Genomic DNA, 21493 nt, shown 5'->3' on the forward strand with positions numbered 1-21493 from the left:
GACTCATCCTCTCGCCGGCCGCGATAAATTCTCGGGAGTTTCTCAACGTGCGGATGACGCGACAATGACCGTGTGGTCGACGCCTGATCTATTTTCGCAGGGTTCGTTCGTTGAACTCAGAGAGGAGTCTCGAAGAATCGAGACTTGGGATCGAGTTCTGTGAAAGCCCCCGCGGAGAGAGAGAGAAAGAGAGAGATTTCTCTTTCGTTTTTCAAGCGTGTGAAAATTCGCCAGGAAAACCCGCGACGTCTCGGTCGAAGCGATATCACCGATATGTATGTATGGATGCATCACCGTACACCCTCCACAAAGCTCCGAATTTTGCCTCTGTGGCGACGCTCCGGGTAGATTCCGATAGAATCGATGGGCTCTTTCGGGCGCTGTAAAATCGCGCAGGATGCCTTCGAAAGCTGCTACCACCGCCACCGTAACGATCGGCCGATTGAGATTCCGCCGCGTCGTCCTCGTCTGCTTTCCCGGAGCGTTTCGAAAGTGGTCGGCGCGATTTACGCGCGATCGCATTACAAATTCAAATCGATTGTCTCCGCATCGGGGACAGCCGTCACGTCGTAAAGTATATATATATACTATACGCGCATATTACAGGGAAAAGGATTTGCATATGACGTAAAGGTGGTGCATAAACGTGTCGAATAACCGAGACGTCGACGTGAGCGCCCGTGTAACGACCGTGTGGTCCCTCTCTCGTTATCGAGAGATGCCACGAAAACGAGCATTTCTCTCGTATACCGTAACACGGCACGATTCCGATGGCTCCGGCGCCGCGATTTAACGACTGCTTAACTGTTTGCTTTTATTCCAGAAGCGAGAATAAAGGCGAGGTAACTCTCGGCTCGCCGGGTAACTCTTTAATCTCCGATTCACGAACATTATTACGAAGTAATAACATTGGCAATAATTCGATGAAAATTTTCGACCAATTGGACGACGATTCAATTCGAAATTATATCAAAATTAATTTATCAAAATTAAATATTTTAATTAAATCAAACTCGGACTCGGTTTAGATCAGAGTACTCTCTATTTTGTAGAGACTTGAAATCGGTTTCGTTAAATCGACAAGCGTCGAAATATCGCTTGTTTAAACATACAAGTTAGCATACAATAACTGGTATCGAAGCGAACAGCATCGATGAGGTCGATTCTAATTTGGTTCTAATGAATATGAAATAATTCCGCTAACTAATGCATGAATTCTTTACAAACATACCTTTGTACGTAAACGCACCGCGAGAGCTCTATTCCGACTTGTCGCGATGACCGACCGACCGACAGACTGCTCGCCCCTCATTATGGATGAAATTTAGACGACTTAATATTGTCGATATGAAATAATACACGTGTTTGCTTACGTCACAGTTCGACCTATAAACGTTTATATGTGCAACTGATACGCGTGCATAACGTATTCCGCTTATTACAGATAACAGACTAATATTGCATACGATACCAATAAATTAACAACAATATCGAATCAACAGCATGAGGATATTTCCAATCGCATACTTGCGTGAAGGACAACGGTAATACGCAATTTTCCCCCTTCATCTTCGTCGATTCGAAATACCGCTGAAAAGCTACCACGGCTCAAACTCGTGGCCGACGTCCGGGCGACGTCGATCGCAAAGTCCCTGACGCGACACGCGCGTATTTGTTTTCTAATCGAGGCACGTTTCATAGATTCAATAAGAGACCGACCTGATTTTTCCGTCCGTGATGTCATCGAGGTTACTTTCGATCCCGTCGCATCTCGCGATCGGACTGGCAAAGTACCGTTCGGGCGAAAGTGCCTATCGGCAAAACGAGCGTCGTCCGACCGGTCTAATGCTTTCTTCGCGGGAGTTCCAAACCTTCCACGAGGATCATTTCTCACGTGAATAACGATTCAACGTATCTTTGGAAGTTTTCGCATGGGCTAAATTTGACGTCTGAATTGTCGTCGATTGCCAAAGAAACGCGACCCGATTTTCGCTACGCGATTCTCTAAGACGAGCAATCGCTTTAATGAGATAAATTTATCCGATATGAAAACTCACGGGCGCGCGAGAATGATTAAAGTGCAATGAACGGTGATACAACGAGCGGCGAGCGCGTACTAATTGTAACGAGAAATTAACGCGCGACTACGTAGGAATAATTAACGGCGCGTACGCAACGTTCATCCCGCGTGATGTCGCGAATAACACCGGCGAATAAAACAAAACGTTTGTTATCGCGCATGCGGCCCAGCGAGCGGGTTGCGAAAATCTGCGGACAGCGACGGCTCGGCCGGGAGATATTTTGCGACGGCAAATCATCGGGATTTCGGGCGCAATTCATCATGGATTTTCTGAATGGGAGAAAAAAGAGAAACAAAAGAAAATGTTATTCCCGCTAGCGAGAACGGCGATCGCAGGGGGGGGGGGGGGTTCGATAGAACTCGNATTGGAGAACTCGTCGGCTCGCACGGATACTTTTAACTCGAAACAAACTTTTCACGCCCGGTTCCCTTTGCGCGCGAGCTACCCCAATTTCGCTCTTAATTCTCGCGGGCTCGTCGGAAATTTCGCCGAACGCAAGTCGAAATCTCGCATCGATTTCCCGATACCGGGCGGCGGCGATTCTAACGTTTACCGCTTCTCCCGCGCGAAGAAGGACTGCGAATATAAATCGAAGACGTTCTCCTGAAGTTCGAAGCGCGCAACGCGAAACAAATGGCGTTTCATTGTCACGTAATTGATGCACGGTTTCCCCTCGAAGTCGCCTTAAGTGGTCGTTACATTATAGATTCATCCGACCACGTTATTACGAGCGATAAAACTTAGAAGGCGGGAGGAAGCAACGTTGTCGTCGTCGTAGTTCGTCATCGCCGTCGCGTGAGAGCACATCTGTGCGACACACCGCGCCGTACCGAGAAAGTAGCCGCCGTTAGTACCGGAATTAGCGGCCTTCACGGGGACACGCATCTTCCTCGTGCAGCCGGTGGTTTAATAATCTCGTAAGGGTAACCTATTCCAAGCTTGTAATTAAAATGTCCATTAAGACACACCGGAGATATACCGACGGGACTTTGATCCACGGTGATAAAATCATGTTTTCCCTGTATTTTTATATCCGCTACCTATCTATAATTTGCTGAAGATACTCGCGACGCACAACTTTCACGGTGTGTGTTGGTGAGATTTCGAGTCAATCTCTCTCTCTCTCTCTTCCTTTGAATTCTCAAAGCGATCGACGAGACGGGAAAAGTCCCGAGGGTATTCGGAGAGATATCAAAGAAATTCTAAAGAGACGAGGGCGGATTTAATACGCGACGTGTTTCGATCGGAATTAATTGATTGCTCGCAAACACAAGCAGCTACACCGCCCGATTCGGCCGCGCTGAAGGCTAATAACCCGTGCGCACGACATAATGCCACAACGATTTTCCTGTTTGGCCGTTGAGCGAGCCCGAGGTGCACGGAGAATGCGATCGCATTCTTTTTAATCCGTAGGTCAGGCGTGGCGATATCGATAACCACGTTCTCATTCAGAAATATCGTATCGGCGTTGCGTATCGTACCGTAGTTGCACACGAATCGCGAAGTAAACAATGGCGAGAAAAATAAAGTAGAAATAAGCCCCCGTCATTGAAGCGGCGATCTCTTAATTAACGCGATAGCGACCGTGACGTTCAAAGACCCGCAATGAAGAAGAGGAAGAGAGGACGAAAATGAAAACACTTCCACAAACGAGACGTGAAGAATGAAAATTTGCGACATCCAGCGATCGCGAATCGCTGCAAAATGCGTCTTCGCAGCCGTTACTACGTAACGTACGTTTTATTCTTGTTCGATCAAACCGATCAACCAGATGACGCCGAGATCTCTAACGAGCACCAGCATCCGGTATAAATGTCGCGCTCCCACGGGTACGCTTTAATTATCCAAAATTGACGTCATATCGGAAAATATTCGCAGTTTTCTTCCGTACATACACACGTATACGTTGCGCGTGTCGCCCGCTGACACCGATTGTCAGTTCGTGAACGTGGAATCACGATAATCGGCTTTTAATATATTGTCAGTTCGCGTGCCGGCGCTTCGTCGTTTCCGCGCCTTCGCGTTCTCTCTTACGTCATCAACGAGCCAGTTTAACGAGTGGAGCACGGCGCGCACGTATGTAAAATCCGAGTCCTTCCTTTCCTCCACCTGTGCTCGCACACTTTGCACACCTCGTCCGACGTTCCGTTCCGACGTGCCGGCCGAACGTTTACACCCCAACGAGTCTAGGTCAGGAACGTTGATGACGACAGCTACCTCCAACGTCTGACCTTAGCTCTAATTTTAAATATCTCGCGGGGGTTGACTTACGATGCGGCACGGCCGGTCGGACTAGTTCGCGAAAATCGACGCTCTTCGCGCGCAGCCGCGCGGTTCCGCGCCTGCAGAGACACGCCGTCATGACGACGTAATTAACACGGTTTTCGTAGAATTAAAGAAATAGGTGGTCGGTCCTCTTCTCTCTCTCTCTCTCTCTCTTTTATCTTTCTCTTTTTACGGAGGTTCTACGTTACAAATTGCGCGCGGTGTCAGTCACGTGTGAAACTCAGAGGCCGCGAGGTAACCCGTGCTTCTTCAAAATATTTTGCTGTTTTCTCCCCCGAAGTGCGCACACAATGCCGCGATACCGAAAGAATTATTGTCATCGGACGAGCTTCGAGGCTTTTTCCCACCACCTTTCCGGGCTCGTTGCGCCGCGTGTATTCCCGTCATTCGATTCCGTAGTTCAGAGCGCGTAGTCGGTGCGCACGAGTAACCGGCGCATCTGTGTATTTATTTTCATTGTCAAGTAGAGAGGCCCGTTACGTAACGCAGCGTGTCTTTGGAACGCAGTAGTAGTTACATGATATCGCCGGAGCGCGCGTATTATCTCTACCGAGGAAATACCTCGGCGCAAACTTTCCTATAACTCGATTTCGCGCGCGTATGGGCGTGACGACATGGAAACAGCTGCGAAATTCGTCGTCGTGAATTTGTTGTTACGAGGGTCCGCCGAAATAAAGATGAAGACGAAGTGAACCTCTGCATATATATATATATATATATCTATATATTCATTGCGCGCACGCTTCGTTCCGGGTCAGATCTTCATTGTATCCTCGCGCGCCAACTTTTCTTCTTATATCGAATCCTGCGAAATGGGCTCGCGTAAGGTATTTCCGCGGAGGTGTTTCCGCAGCATCCACCTCTCACGCGCGCGCGCGAGAGAGAGAGAGAAAGAGAGAAACGTCAATGACCGCAAAAATTTACGTCTATTCGAGCTCGCCGCGTGTTTCGAGATTGTGCAACGGAGATGAAAGACGGGTGACGACGAAACGTATCGTTGATCCCGGGGTTTGTTCTCCGAACCGCGTCTTTCTCTCTCTCTCTCTCTCTCTCGGTCTTTCTCATCCCTCAACGCGATTTATTTGCATTACGTACTCGGTAATACGTGCTCCGGGAAATTTCAGTTTGGACCGCAGTATATTAATGGAAGTAATATTTCGAGTTAGCGTGTGTATTTACGCACTCGCTATATAAACGTCGCGCCGCGCGTATAAACCCACATATATAGAACTCTCTCCACGGCAAATATACTTAAGGCGGAGCACGAGACGGGAATAAATGTCGGAGTGACATAACGCTTATCCAACGTGGTCAAGATTACTTTTTTTCCCACAACGCGGTCAAGATTACACGCACAGCTGGATAGCCGGCTAGTTATCTGGCTAACTAACTGACTAACTCTCTCTCTTCGGTAAACTTGGTAATCAACGCTCTTTGAACCATCGTACCTCCGAAACACCACCTCTCTAGCTTTCTCTCTTTCTTCCTCGGACTTTCTTTCAACCGGCTCATAATCATTCGTACAATGCGACAGCCTTGCCGCTTTACCTGGAATATCAATTGATCTACCATCACGCAAAACCGCAGAGGGTCAAACTACAAAAGCACGATGCGCCTTTAATCAACCTCTACCTCCTCCTTTTCTTTCACCCTCACCTCGTGCGGCTGAACGACGACGTCTCTCACTCTCTCCGCGAGGCTCTCGCTCGCTTTGACGAGCTCGGTCTCCGTGTGTTCCTCCACCAGCATCTGCGAGTGTCTTCTCCCCTGCACATCGGTCGCCAGCTCCTGGTAACAAGACTCCCCGGAGCCGCGTCGGCTGCCCGCGATGCACATGGCACGACGGAACAAGCCGGCGACGACGGCGCACAGGCCGCACTGCATCCCCGTGGCGCTGCCACGGCTGGAAAGCGAGTCGCCATTGGGTCGGCGGCGGGTCCGAGTCCCGCGGGAGCCGCTGTCACGTGCTTGGGCCGCCAGTTTCGCGCCTTCGTCTCTGCCTCGTTGCGCTGTGCACCTCTCTCTCTCGCTCACGATGTCGCGGGAATCGCGTCGCACGCTTTCTTCTCTTCTTTTTCTTCTTCTTCTTCCTCCTCGCCCTCTGCCTCGTCTTCTACTTCTATTCTTCCACCTCCACTTCCTCCTCTTCCTTCCTTCTCCGCCGCCACCTTTGCTCCTTCCTCTTCCTTTCGCGCGCTACCTCCTCCTCACGTCATCGCGTCCCCTCCGACGCACACTAACCCCGCGCACGCACTCTCTATTTCGCACCACCCTCGCACGACGACTCACGTCGCCGCGACTGGCGGCGGCCGGCCGCTCGACGCCTGTGGCCGCGTTTTACTCTATCTCCAACGGAGATCCGCACTCTCAACGACGTGGCCGCGCACTGCCGGCACTGCGCGTCACCTGTACGACGGAGCCGGTGGAAAGAGGATCGTTGAGGCTCGACCGAGAGGTCGGGAAAACGCGAGCGCGATAGGAAGCGACAGATAGAGCGAGAGAATGAGATAGGGGGAGAGAAAGAGAGAGGAGGGGAAAGAGTACGGTATATTTCACACTTTGGGATCAAAGTCCCTTTAAAGGGTACTTGCATAACTTCAGAATGTGCGATGCTCACGTGTATGTGTGTGTAAACAAATTTCAAATTTGGGATATATGATGCGTAGAGACCGATTGGTGGTATGAAAGTTTTCAGAACAATATAAGAAGATGAAAAAGAAAGAAAGAAAGAGAGAGAGAGAGAGGGAGGGAAGGTAGAAGTTTACCGAATCGACGAGAAATTATAACGTGAAATATCTGAATCGAATATGATAGAAAAGAGAACAAAGCAAAAGTTGAGAGATTTAAAGTAGAAAAATAACAAAGTAAGATTGCTTCGCGACGAAGTAAGTGAAGGAGAAAGCGGCGTCGATTCGCTTTATTCCTGAAGAAGAATCAGAATACACGAGAGGATGTCACAAACGAGAGCTGTAATGAATGTCCGTAGAATATCGTAACGATGATAAGCGCAAATCATTCATTCCTCGAGGTACTGGATGTCTCTCGATGACTCTCTCAACGGATGCGCCGCAAAATTGCTCTGTAAGTCGTGAACGATCTCCGAGGAAAAGGATGACACAACAGAAGTGCGAGGAGAGAGTAGAGTACAGTAGAGCAGAAAGAGAGAAAGAGAGAGAGAAAGAAAGACAGAGATTATATCAATCAGCTCGAAAGCTTTTTAATGAGCTCAAAAGAGATACGTCTAGGAGATGACGGAATTCGATACGCGTGCGACTTGAGAAATTCGATGGGTGGCAAACGAGAGCGAAGCGAATTGCGCTACGTTGTGCCGATGCAAATGGCGAGAGACTATCCGTTATCACGTGGAGGCGACTGTGTACGTCGCGCTGAATTTTAATCAGGCAACACGCCGGCGAGAACTTTTCGCGTTAATGCTCGCGAACAAAGTTGCGCGACGCGCGCCGTCGCTTGTAACACGCGCCAAAATGATTTCTCGTCGGCTAACGCGGCGAACGTATGTAACGTTTAATCTTCACACTTCGCATACCGAGTGTTTCGCGTTGTCTTCAAAAGCGAGGACAGAGATCGAATGCACGGAGAGAGAGCGCGAATAACAACGAAAACGGAAAATGATTCTTTCTTATGTGCCTGTCACAGTCCGTGTCGGTTCTAATAGAACTCACAATGAGTACGATTACGTCGTCGGGAATAAATCACGAACATTTATGTGGAATTGCGAAATATTATATCATTACGTTATATCCGCGAGTAAACGCGAGTGAGACGATAAATCGCGGATAGAGTGAAGCAATGTCGCGAGAGATCTTTGAGAAACGTACGAAATAACAGGCTGACGCGTAAACACGGAGCGGCTTAATTAATGATCGCTGTGGGGGAAAATCGATGGGATCGCTCGAGACGCCGGTTGCAAATATGGGCACACGATAACGCGGAGTAAATCGCAATCGGGCGATCATAATATCGGCGTGGGACCGACGTGAGCAAAACAATAATTCTCTTTAACGGGCGACGACTCCCGCCCTGACTTCGTCATCAGTTTTCCGCGCATTATTAAGAAGGGTTCGGCGGTGCTTTACGCGATCCTCTTCCGTCCTCGATAAGATAGGAGAGAACCTACCGAGTCGGACCGAGCGCGTCCTGTAATCGAGGGGAAATAAAAGAGAGAACACAAGGGGCACCTGTCCCGTCCGTTCTCTCTTTGTCTTCGCCGACCTCGACGACTCTTCCACGGTGCGCGGAGGAGGAACCTTTCTCATCTTACGGGACAATAATTACGGAAACGTGACGCTTTCTCGACGCGAGCGCGCGTGGCATCGCGACGAGTGATTTTCGCGAGCGTGCTCGATGGTTTCTCTCTCTCTCTCTCTCTCTCCTTTTATCTATCTCTTTCGCATACCGTACAGCGTGACATTATCGCGCAACAAGACAATCAAAATGGAATCCCCACGTTTGCTCCATTAACGAACGCTTTCTCTCTCGCATTATCTGTCTCTCTCTCTTTCTCCCATTGTTCACGATTAACTCCCACTCCCATAACTACGCCTCGCATAAACGCGAGCGACTGTAGCGCAATTTCGCGAACAACTATGCGAAGAACGAGCGTGAATCGTGAAGAACTGTTCGCGGGCTCGTCGACGATCGAACCGGCGAATTCTCGAGGGAGTATCTCTCTCTATCTCTCTCGCCCACCCCCGAGAAAACGTTCTTTAATCCGCCGCTTCGCAATGCCATCTCGGCATCGGTACTCAACGACGTTCGCTATTTCCCTTCCTCGCTCTATCCTCCCACCCTCCCGCCGCACGCACTCGAAATTCATCTCTCTCTCGCTTCCTGTTCCGCGGGAAAATATACCTTCGTCGATTCGAGGAGGCACCACTGCCTCTCGTCGCGCGGCGACGACGACGACTCGCCACGACTACCACCACGCGAGACCGACTGCCGAGGGGTAACGCCCGTGCGGGAGAGATCGCGGCCGACTCGTCTCCGGGACGAGCTCGCGAGCTCCATGACCGCGTGGCTTCCCGGGGTCGGTTCGGGTGGAAACGGGGGGCGACCGGGCCCTGAGGCCCGGCGCCGTTCGGTGCACAAGCACGACGGTACGCGTACGTGTCCGTCTGGTCGGAGATCCGGTCGCTCGCGAATAGCCACGCGACTCGACGACACTCGACGACGCGCGTAGAGAGTGCTCGGCCTCCGGGGAGCGCAGTGCCGTTATCAGCGACTGTGCACGCCGGCCGGCCGCTGTGCACGCACTGAAGTACTGGACCCGAGCGTCGAGCGGAGAAAAAGAGAGGTACACCGCGGGTAAGAGCAAGAGAGGACTCGGTCGACGCTCGCGACCTCGGTCGCGCTCGGCCGCCTCCGTGCCCTCCGCTTCGGCCCCGTTCGGCAGCCACGCTGCTTCCCGGCGATTTCTCTCCCTCGGCCTCCACCTCCACCGTCGCCGCCGATATACACGACAAGGGCTACCAACGAGAGAGGCTCTCACTACGCCGCGAGCTCTCGCCGCGAGAAGCCGGTGCTCACCGCCTCCACCTCCGTTGTCGACAGGCGGAGAGGGAGAGAAGCAGCGCGCGAGGAGAGAGGATCAATAACAGATCCCTCCCTACCCTCGCGAGGACGCGACGTACGCACGCATTTACACACGGACGGACGAGCGGGCGTGCCCCGCAAATTTCTACAGCCCGTTTTCCCCGGGGCGGATTCACCCTGTGTGCGATACGATTTCGGCGGTCGTAAGGCAGGTGTAAACGCATACGCCCGTCTATCGATCTTGAGGGGATTTTAAGGGCGCCGGCTCTCAACGTCGTTCAAGGAGAGACTCGAGATTGCCTCTTGCCGAATTTATACGGAGGAGCAGAGCTGCCGAGTATCGCGACGTGATTGACGTTTATCACGTTCGTATATGTGCGAAATCCTATAATAGTAATAAATGTTGTAATACACGTCTATCAGATTTTTTTCGTAAATATCGATGGAACGTTCGTAAATATCAGAAGGAGGCCGTGTTTGTGGCGCAAAATGGAGCAGGCGTTCGAGAAATGGGATAAATCGTCCAGCCGATGAACAGGTGAGCCGATGGGTAACTTCCGGAATGGACAGGAATCTATCCGAAGTACGGCGGGTGAAACGGACCGAATATATAACACACGTCAAGGAATACCGTCTGCTGAAAATATCTCTGTCGCGTACTCACGTTCCGGGGAGTTGCGCGAAAGACGTTAACTTTACATAAGAGATGTTTCATTTAACCGTCAGCATGTCCACTACCGTGGGAACTTTTATAGACTCGGTTGCGTAAAAAATGTGGCTGTTATTAATAGTAAAATATAAAAGAGCCGTTACACACACATACACATAATGGCCGTTAAAATAGAATAATTATGAAAATATTGGAAGATAACCAAGATTACGACCTTTCGATTCTAATGAATTTTCCTGTAAATACCATTTAATCAAATTTGTGACTATGATTCGAAAAAAAGAATTTGAGAATGACAGAGGCATTGATGAATAATAATAATCGCTAGAAGCTCGGGTAATGTGTCGCGTCAATAAAAATGGGAAGGAAAAACGACCGTACTAATTCGCACGACCGCGGGAATGAACATTCATTTTTCCATAAGTGGTCGTTTATTGACGTTCCGCTTTATGCTTTTAACAGCGGGTGCATGAGTACGCTCAATTTTGAAATTAACATGCACGTGTGCCAATGTGGCAAAACAACCGGGAACCCACAGAGCCTAATAATCGCACTATAATTATTACGAGAGACCTACCTCTTATTAACGGTAACGGGCTACGAATTATCGATTTATAGGTGTTCTAGCGATTAACCTATCGCACTCAGAAAAATGTATTTTTAAAGTAGGTAATAGGGGTCACGCCGACATTTTCATAGTTGACCGAGCCGTCAAAAATACGTAGTAACGGTGCGAGTAACGTTAACGCGAGCTCCAAAGGATACACATTACTCAATCAAGTAACAAGTCTCTCGGTTTTGCTCGTCCTCATTTGCTGGCTGTTTCAACGCAGATAGAGCGACACGACGCCGCTTTGAATGAATTTTCACTCGTTTTGAGTAAGACTTCATCATAAAAAATTTGAAGTGTATCAAAATAGCGCGCAATTTCACTCGATTATCAATATCGGACATTAAACCGAGACAAGTATGTTTTACTGGGTCGAGTCGTAAATAATTATCTACGAAGACGGCAAATATGAATTTTTTGAACACACTTACGAAACAAGTCGATAAGCTGTCTTCGCCAGTTGGAAGCGCGAGTGTGTCGTTCTATTAATAACAACGAATAAACATATCAGCAGCTAGCGCTTCATCGTAAAATATTTCGCGCGCGCGCGCGAAGATAAATCTTAAAGAAACAAAGAGAGAGAAAAACAGTAGTTATCCACGAATAATTCCCCTCCCGATTCGGACACACGGTCTATCTATCCCTCAATATCTCCTCTCTTTCGAGATCGATAAAAAGATCACGGTCGCGGTCCTCAAATTATTTATTACTTGACAACGGAGAGCAGCGTCGTTTTTATCAAGGAACGACGCGAGAATTCGTCAAGGGTGCGAATCCACGATTGGAACCGGATCACGTCACACGTGCGCACGTCCGCCTCGTGCCTCTCAACCTCGTCCTGCCGAGGCTAGTTCTCTCTCTTCCATCCGCCCTCGCGAATAACCGTGAGAGATGCGCGCGAGAAGGCGAGGGGGAGGAGGGAGTCAAGGTGAGATTCCCGCTGGGACAATCGACGATGGGGGAAATAACGGTGCGTTTTCAGCGCACCCTCCACCCCGAGGGAGAGAATGGAGCTGTATTAAAGCGCGATTGCCCTTGCAGCTATAAGAAGACTCGACCCATGTCCTCTCCCTTACGTGTACCAGCTGCAATTGGTCGCGCTATTGAAATACCACGTTTTCTTTCTTTCTCGCTCTTTCCCGTCGTAATTCCTCCCGCGATGCACCACGAGACGCCTCCCTCCTCCCGCAGCTCGAGGCCTTGAAGACGATTGTAATGTGTTCGGGGAATTACGTCGGTTAATCGCCGATCATCGACAGTTCTTCGTCTCCGATTCTTCTTCTGTCCGTCTGAAATGTTCTCGGACGTCTCTGGCACTTTTAAAAGATCTCGCACATACCGACATCGATATCGAGCAATCGTCGAACAGTGGCAATTCCATGCATAATATGGCAACGTAATCCACTTCCTCCAGACGCATTGTCCCATTTCCCGAACGACGATTGCGCGTGATAACGCGCAATTTTCAGCATAAGTTACGCGGAAGTTGAGTAATCATTGGCCGATAGGAAGTGGACCGAAGGATCGCGGAACAAAAGAGGGGAAAAAAAAGGAAAAGAGAAGTTATTTCGTGCGGATCACGTGTCGCAATTTCAGGTCCACCGCGAAGCGTGCACACACGCACCGCTCGCATGCGGAACGACAACGTTTTTCCGATTTAGCTCATGACCGGCGGCGCGCTTTATCATCGCGGATCGGATCACGCGGCAAATTATTGGTTCTGTCCGATGCGGTGACGAAGGAGAAAAGAAAAGATGTTATTGCCGTAAATTACAGTCATTCTCTACTGCGTTTCTTTCGATATTACAATTACCAATCAGAACGAGGAAGAGAAAAAGATAAAGAGAAAAAAGAGCGTCATTGTTGCGTGAAACGTTTGAAAATTTCAAGCGGAAATTCGCTCCCGTGGGACAGACGTCCGCTGAGAAACCTGCACGATTACGTCCTCGTCAGGGTAGCACGTGACACAAATTTTTCACGACGGCTGACAATGTGCCGAAACTGCGGACTTCGATGCATGACTACATACTTTTACACGAGAGTATATAAATATCCCACTGGGATTAGTTTTACATGATAGTCATCGAGGCTTCTCCGGCCAGCCGACGAGAGATCTTCGTCGTAAGGAGCGGTGAACATTGTTCATTGCGTTTTTCCAATTTTAACATTAATGTTCATTTTATCGGCGGCGAGTATATCGTGATAGGTGTATATAATCCGCGGATATTATATATATATATATATATGTGTAAGCTTCCGGAACAAAAGCGACAACGTTACAGAAGTTACATCAGGGTTTCGCATGTCTATAATGGTTTACATAACTATTTATAAACGCACGACCGGCGGACTTGTTTGCGCTTCGCTGCTGTGCGTATGTATACGTGTATACGTGCGTAGCGCCTCGAGAAAAATAACTTTCGGTGGTGTATTTTATAATTTTGCTCGACATCACGGGTAACGTCGTGCTACAATACAGCTCGCGAAACTTGTTTGCGGCTTGCACACACATATAGCCCGAAATAAGAAGATACTGCTCAATTCTCTGTCGGTACCGAGTAGTTCTCCCCCGCTCTAACCCTGGAATAAACCGCACGCGTGACGTACGTTACAACCTCACGTTAAATCCAATTCCTCCGGGGACTATTAATTCAACGCGCGCGTCGCTAAAATTACCGCGTCATCACAAGCCAACGCGGCAAATATAGAAATCCGAAAAATTTGAACGTGCGTAATTCGGTGTACGTGAACACGGTAAATTCATAATCGTAACTTTTTTCACAGCATTTTTTTATGCTACGCGATAAAGCCGCCAAATAGTGACAAAAGCTGGACTTCGCATTCAAAGCGATGGGAAATACACATTTAGGGGCTGACGATTTCAAAAATCTCTCGTGTACTCCGTGATCTGCCGGGTTTTATCTAATGAAAAAGAAAAAAAAACAAAAAAAAATAGAAAACCAGAACAGCAGCGAGCTGATGTAAGCGCGGAAATTAAACGCGAATGATGATCCATAAATCTGGGCGTGATCAATAATCCAGTGGTGCGAGTCGCGTCGTTCAATCTCTCTCTCTCTCACTCCTCTCTTTCTCATCAATAACTCCGATGATAACAACGCCGTCCTTCTCGTCCGAAACTCGATATAACGACGCGTACGAACACACAAAGCCGCCGAACTGTAACCAAGATTTCCGCATCATGGCCGTTGTTAATAATTATAATAACAAGAGACCGCCGTTCTCGCTTCCCTGTAAGAGCCAATAACGGTTACTTGTTCGAATGCGCCCGCGGAACTCGTTCGATCGAAACCGAGGATTCGCCGCTGCTGCTTGCAATCGGGGGATGTTCCTCGGATGTTTCGCCAGCCAGTCCCGCTGAAACGTAAATCCTAGGAAACCCGCCGACTGACAACCACTGCGATTTCGTAGCACGAGGCGACTCTCTGCTTGTCGGTCGTCGACCTCGCGACTACAACCACCACCGCCGCCACCACTACCACCCCCATCGCGTCGCGGCGTTCTATCTCGCCTACGAGTCCGTAGGTGCTGCCGTGGAGAACTACGGTTGCTCCGTGTGTCGTCGTCGTCTACCACCCTCCTCCTCCTCCCCCTTCGCTGTTATCTATCATTCTCCTCGTCCGTTTCGCTATAATTCCCTCCCTTTGTCCCGTCTCTCATCTCTCCTTTCTCTCCGCTGGCGTCTTTTCGGAGCGCGGAGGAACATTAACCGCGTCGTGATGAGACCGCACCAATAAACGAGAATACCCCTGTCGAGCAATGAACGCTATCGACAGCTAGAGGCTGCGAAATGCGCCGCATAGTCGAATACGCGCTATATCGCCCGGAGCTGGTCCTTTTTGCGGTATTTTTCAATCAGTCCAGGGACGATCGCTAATGCGAGGCTGTTATGCCCTCGAATACTAAAATTTCCGTTTCAAAGTGGGATGCGCGAAAATCCACTCGCAATGTCGATGAAACGCGTACATCGAAAAGCTCTAAAAACGCTCGAACGGACTTTTACGTATCGAATTTTTTTTTGCCACGCGAAATGTGTGCATGTGTGTGTGTGTGCATGTTTGAGACAGGCGGCGTAAAAAAAAGAGAAAAAGCAGGGAACCAACGCGACTCTTTCCGTAGTCGAGAGCGTTTTGTAACGCGTAATTGAGCAACCCCGAGAATGTCGCGCGCGCGCAACTATTTCGCTGCTTTCCTTCGCTATTAATAAACTGTCAGTTCGGCCGAACCCAAAAACGTTCCGCTCCACCTTCACGTTCCTTTTCTCCACTCGCGCGGACATAACTCAGACGAAATGACGCGCAATTTGTCTCCGGGAAGATCCCGTGACAGTCTTGAAATCTGTAGGTAGGACGGTGGGACACACACGAGAGAGAGAAAAGAGAGATTGCGATATCACTTGCGGGCGGCTGTCCCGTGCTCAGATGTCGAACGAAATAGATAACGGATCTATGGAATCCCGACGAATGAACGCGGTTATTTAACTGTCAGATTCACGGGCTCTCACCCGGCGCATCCGATGCCCTTCTTCCTCTTATCGATATCCCCGTTAAGTCGCTTCAGGACATCCTGAAGCCCGCGCGCGTCTGTCTTCGTGCGAGAATGTGGCAAGGCTGCCGACCATTCCCTCAATCGGATTCGCTCGTTATACAGCTTCATGGAAAACGCGCCGGCAATCGATACAATTGCTTCCCGGGAATTCCCATTTAACCGGGGCTACGGCACTTCTCGTTCGTTCGTTCGGTTCATCGAATGCCGCGGGTTCGATACCGATGTCTGATCCTCTTGCGAGTAATAACGATTGTACGACGAAAGACGGAAGAAAAGAGTTCTCGGGGCGAGAAATTGTTGAATGTCTCGACGTGAGTAATTATAGCGAACTTTGTGACAGTAGTATGTTGGTAGCAACAATCGTCGAGGAACGACGAGAGAGAGAGAAAGAAAGTAGAACGTTTCATCTACGGAGATACACGCGCGCGTTACAGTTCACCCACGCGCGATAAGGAAGACGACGGGCATCGGCAGCTAATCGTCGTCGCTTGAGAAGGTGAAAGGTAAACGGATTTCGCCAACTCGTAGCTCGGATTGCGTGTTAAGTGTCGCGGGACGGCAGGGGAGATTTTACGCGACGAAAGACCGGAACCGTTGCCAACCGTTCCAGAAAAACAAGTTTTCGATGGTAATGCACAAGTTTTGTCTGAATCAATCAAGACACGGAGTCTAAAACGTCACGATAATGATCCCAATTGCGACACACGCGTCGTCCCATTAAGTCGCGCGTTACCGCGAAACCGAAACCACGTCGTATTATGTCAAATAGTGTTACGTTACGTTACAACACAATCACGTGGGAATTTCTCTCATAAATATTATACCTGCTGAAACTCAGCCGCTTACACCCTCCTATCAGGGTCGCCAAGAGATTTACAGACTGCCCGAGAGGGCAGGCTAAAGAGAAGGAAGCCGCGGCGAATATTGGTGATACGGTAGACAGCGACCGAGAAGTGCCTGGAGGTGCGAGGGATGATTTCGCTCGTATTTGAGGCTGAATCGCAGGTGGAAGGAAGGTATGGGGAGTGAAGAGAGAGGGTGCTTGTATCTGGATGCGCGCACGGACGGCGTGCTCATTCGCTCCTCCGGTAGCTGGAAACCCGGGTGCTCTATCGAGCCTTATACGAAACGCGTTCCATAGAGTTTTATATACGGGGCGCGAAGCGTGTAACTTGGCCGCCTTAAATATTTCCGTTGCCGATCGATACAAATCTCTTTTCGTTGTCGCGGATAATTTTCGTCGAAGGAGAAACACGTTCCACGTGTGCCGGCTGCGAATACATTTTTTATGAATCATTCTTCCTTCCCTCCTGACGTTATCGAGACTATCTTCGGCACTTCCGAGGGATGGGACATCATGTCGCGCGGATGAGAATCATCAATAACTCTCGCTTCTCTCCCTACTTTGACGTGAGAATCTACTCTCAAGTAGAATATTTCACAATTCTGCGATGTGCCCCCGGTATTTCGAGGTTATTGCTAATGAATTCGACGAAGTGTCATCTTTTCAATACACTGAGAATATATTTATATACATGTATTCACTATTTATTGCCGGTAGTTGTCCGCCGGATTGTCGACGCGGTATAATTAAAGGGGGAAAAAATCGCGTGGGCGGAATCGATGACCGGGACTTAAGGACTTGACCGACGAGCTAATTCGTCCACCTCGACTAAAAGGTCGACAAACCGTCGAGTTCGTTCCGCAAATTCGGACACGTCCGGCGAAGCGACCGGCGTACAACGAACTTCCATCACCCCCGTTAATGTTTTATGGACGGGGCGGATATTTTTTTTCGTCGAAACAAGTCGACCCCGATATCCCGATAGAGACGTCAACGAGATCTCCTCAGCGGCCTTCTCTTTTTCTCTCTCTCTCTCTCTCATCCTCTTCCACTCTTTAAAATTCCTCTCTGAAAATATCCCATCGATTCGAGAAAGCCCGGACCAGTCGGTTGCGATGGAGGGAGGAGGGAAGGAGAAGGAGGAAGAGAAGAGGGAGCGAAGAGGCGAAGGAGAGGCACCTTGCCAGAAATCGCTACCGCATAGAAGAATCGATCGTTGCACCGAATAAAAAGAACGAGAGCTGCATGCGGTTCCGGTGCACCTCCGGCGAAGAAAATCAGCGAAGACTTATCCGGACCGCGCTAATTGGCGCGGTATTAATTAGAGAAATACTTATCACCAATTAGAGAAGCTGCCGGAACGCTCATCCATCCGATACACGGTCCGTTCGTTGCCTACACTTCTCGTTTCCTCTCCGATGAGGAAACGGCGAGCATCCACGTTCGATGGATTTTAGACGTGTTGAAACAATTCACGGTCATTCCCGAGAGACGCGTATTTTCTTTTTATATGAACGCTCGCGCCCGCGCGATCGTATGTACGATCCTTCCCTTGTGTATTTTTATGCCGCGCGTGGCTCGTCCTTTTTTTGTGAAAAATAATTCCCGGGGAACATCTCATGTGTCCATATTGATTTCAGTATTAATGTTACACACGAGAACAAAATCCGGAGAAGCGAAAACGGCAGAAGGGGTCGGAACGAAAAAGAAGAAGCTGGTTGAGGTAAGAGAAAAGGTTCTCGATCGAACGCGATTCTCTTCCCCGTGGTACTTTTCTCCGCCTTTAACTGTGTACCTTCTCTCTTTTATTCACTCCCTCAAATTCGCTACTTTTCTCTCCGCGTTCTTTAATAATCGACGCGCTATAAAATAAAAAAATTATAATAAAATAAATAATAAAATAAAATAATCAAAATAAAACTCACTTCGATATTTATGAATAACACGAAGTGGAAACGAGAAACGAGAGAAAAAAAATTAACTTGGGAAAATTGCAGCGGGATAAATTTCGAAGATTATCAAGAAGAAGAAGAAGAAGCAAATGTAAATGACTATAAATTAAAAGATCGTTCGCGTTACGTCTCATAATTTCGCGTAACTCCGAATGTCGAAATCTCAAGGACCGCAACGAGCGAGGATTATAAATTTTCGCATAGAAGCACTCCGCAGCTTTAAAGTCTCTCCCCGTGGCGAAGTCGTCTCGCGGATTGCATCTCCGTCCTCGATAAAATTGGCAAGACGGCTATCGGAGCGGTTTTGGCTTGTCGCCTCGATGGCTACGGTTACCGTGTGATTTACTTATTTAACGTAATATATACCTCAAGTTATCGTCTCTCCCCTGTCTCAAGGCCCCGAGGACTTATGAATTTCTTCAATAGCATAATAATGATAAATTTGAACGTTTGACATGTTAATGCTAAATTGGAAGTCGCGTCTAAAAAAAGGCAGACAAACGTTCGCGCGTGCAATTGTAATTACGTTGTCGAGTCCGCAAAAGAACTCGCCGCGCAGTTAGTTCCCCGGCACGGCGCATTCTGAGCGTTCCTACTATCGAATAATGACTGGCGCGGCACAAATACCGATAGTAAATTGAAGAATTCCAGTGTCGTAGGTATATCGTATTATTAGCGTTTGCGAGCCCCGAGAGAGGGTGGTGCTTTTTTGAAGGAAGGAACCGACGACGCGCGTACGGGCAAATCAAATTTCTTCATTAGTTCGAGTGTGTTTGCGCAGCGCCGCGCGATAAAGCCGCGCAAACGAAAGTACAAACGTCTCGTGCGTTTGTTTATATACGTGTTCGAATACGTGCACGGATACGCACTAGAGCGGGACTAAGAAAGTATTTTATACTTTCGCAACTCTCCTCCGTAAATATCGCTCGACGGAGTCGTGCTCTCTTCGACGGAACTATTAGACGCGCGGATTGATTCACCGGCGGTGAGTCGATTCGACGTCGCGTAATTAATCATCGTCATCGTCGTGCTTTGTTTCGAACGGACACATAACGCGTTATTAAGGTGAGCGGCATCGTTGAAATCCGACGCACGTTGCACGAACGCAACGCGTCACGATAAATTCAGCCGCGCTCTAAATGCAGAAAGCTGCATGAAATGCATTATTTTCCCCCGCGTTCTGTTCCATTGCGACGATTTCATATTCAGCGCGCGATCGATTGTTACATGGAACATTTTTGTCAGCAAAAATGTTCAATAATCGTCGGTCGACTTTTCCGGAATGATGGATGGGCGCACGGATCAATTCGCGGAGCCGATACGAGGCGCTGCGCGATCTCCTCATGAATGAAAATGATTTTTTCTCGGTAAGAAAGGACGCGTAAAATTATCAGATAATCAATGGGTATTTTTCAATCCCGAAGAATTACCATCCAAATCATGAATAGAGATTTTATTTCGAAAGACATTTTATGCAACGGCAATTAAAGAACGTCTGTCAAATCGATACGAACGAATTATACACGTGTCAGGAAATTAAAAAAAAGGGAAAAAAAAGAAGCAGACAGCGTAAAATAGGAACGACTATTTTGTAGGACAGCGAGAAAATAATTAGCAGAATGCATTACGGAACACTCTTCATAACTACGCTGAAGCAAAGATTAAGCAGAAGGCTCTCTGCTTTTAATAGTTTCCACGATGGAGCTTGCAAATACAAGGGAGATTGTGGATATATACGAGTTTCAACGCACTATACCCCTACCACATCCTCCTATTCCTTTTTCCGCTATAATAAAATTCGAATTTAATTTATACATTTTATATTCTCAACACATGTTTTTTTAATATTTTTCCGTATACATGCTCTACGTATTCCGTGTTCCATGCATCTAGTTCGAATCTTGTATTTGGACCGCACGCCAGATACTTAAGCACTCACTGAAAGGTTTGTGTAACCGAGTGCAATTTGCAATAAAAGTAACGCACTCTATCGTAACGAGGAGCGATATCGCACAGCGAAGTAAAATCGAAAATAGTCGTTTGCGAATCCAGAAAACACGGTGGACGCATTTAGATTATTCCGCTAAACTTAGAATGTTTTCCGAATAAACCAGCCGAGTACGAGTCGACGTTAGGATAGAATAGGAAACTGTCGCCCTGTGAAGCCCATCACAAACGCGCGAAATTCACTTGCCCTCGGCGTCATTGTAACGCTTATTGTTTATTTCTCACTATTTCATTCGCGTGATTTAACGCTTATTTCGCTCGCTGAAGAAAATGCCACGGTGGCGGAATCAACTGACACGATGCTTCGCGACTGATAGCGAATATTTAACTCTTGGCAGCTGTCATTAGTTTCGCCGAGCTGTTGGCATCACGCCGATGTTTAATACGATAGCGCTTGAAGAGACTACTAGATAAATTATAAAGAATTAGCGGCGGATCTCGGTTGTAATCTCGATATTATTTGTAAGTCTTCACTCTTCATATTTCACCGCTATATTTTCAACGATTTATGGCTTCACATTCCATATTCCACGATGAAAGATCTATTGAAAGCTGGTACAGCAGTAGCATTTGTGGTGTTTCGATCGTTTAATAATTTGTTCGATTAATAGCCCGATTGAAAAGTGCTTAGACTGTCAGATAGAAAAAACAATTCGAAAGACAAACGGACAATGATAAATTCTCAATATGAAGTAATCTGGATTCTGACATGTCGCCGAATGAGCGAACGAACGGGCGACGTCGAACGCTAAATTTCCCGCGGAATGTCATGCCGTTGCCTTATTTCGTACCTAACACCCGGAGGTGACGAGGAGTGTCTCCTCCTACCCAGAGGAGGCCGGTTAAATATAGAACGACGTGACCGATCTGCGAGCCTATTCACCGAGCGGATTAATCGAGAGATTAAGAAATCGGGACGCGGGT

At 48.3% G+C, this 21493-nt stretch overlaps 1 protein-coding gene across 7 annotated transcripts in view; it reads right to left on the bottom strand.

Annotated features, from left to right (window-relative positions):
- LOC106748419 overlaps positions 1-21493 on the bottom strand; it is a 69914-nt gene that overhangs the window by 33212 nt on the left and 15209 nt on the right. The window contains exons 1-2 of one of the 7 annotated variants that reach the window (XM_014626902.1): positions 9240-9725; positions 6024-6773 (exon numbers count right to left, since the gene is read on the bottom strand). The exons of 5 other annotated variants lie outside the window; for them this stretch is intronic. In XM_014626902.1, the coding sequence (XP_014482388.1) occupies positions 6024-6251 (228 nt within the window). In that variant the 5' untranslated portion in view covers positions 6252-6773; positions 9240-9725. Of the gene's footprint in view, positions 1-6023; positions 7447-9239; positions 9726-21493 lie in introns of those variants that run through there. One more of the 7 variants, XM_014626903.1, reaches the window with a different exon arrangement.

The sequence above is a fragment of the Dinoponera quadriceps genome, unplaced genomic scaffold (genome assembly GCF_001313825.1).
Source record: "Dinoponera quadriceps isolate SergipeBrazil2010 unplaced genomic scaffold, ASM131382v1 scaffold2183, whole genome shotgun sequence".
In the NCBI taxonomy this organism is placed as follows: domain Eukaryota; kingdom Metazoa; phylum Arthropoda; class Insecta; order Hymenoptera; family Formicidae; genus Dinoponera; species Dinoponera quadriceps.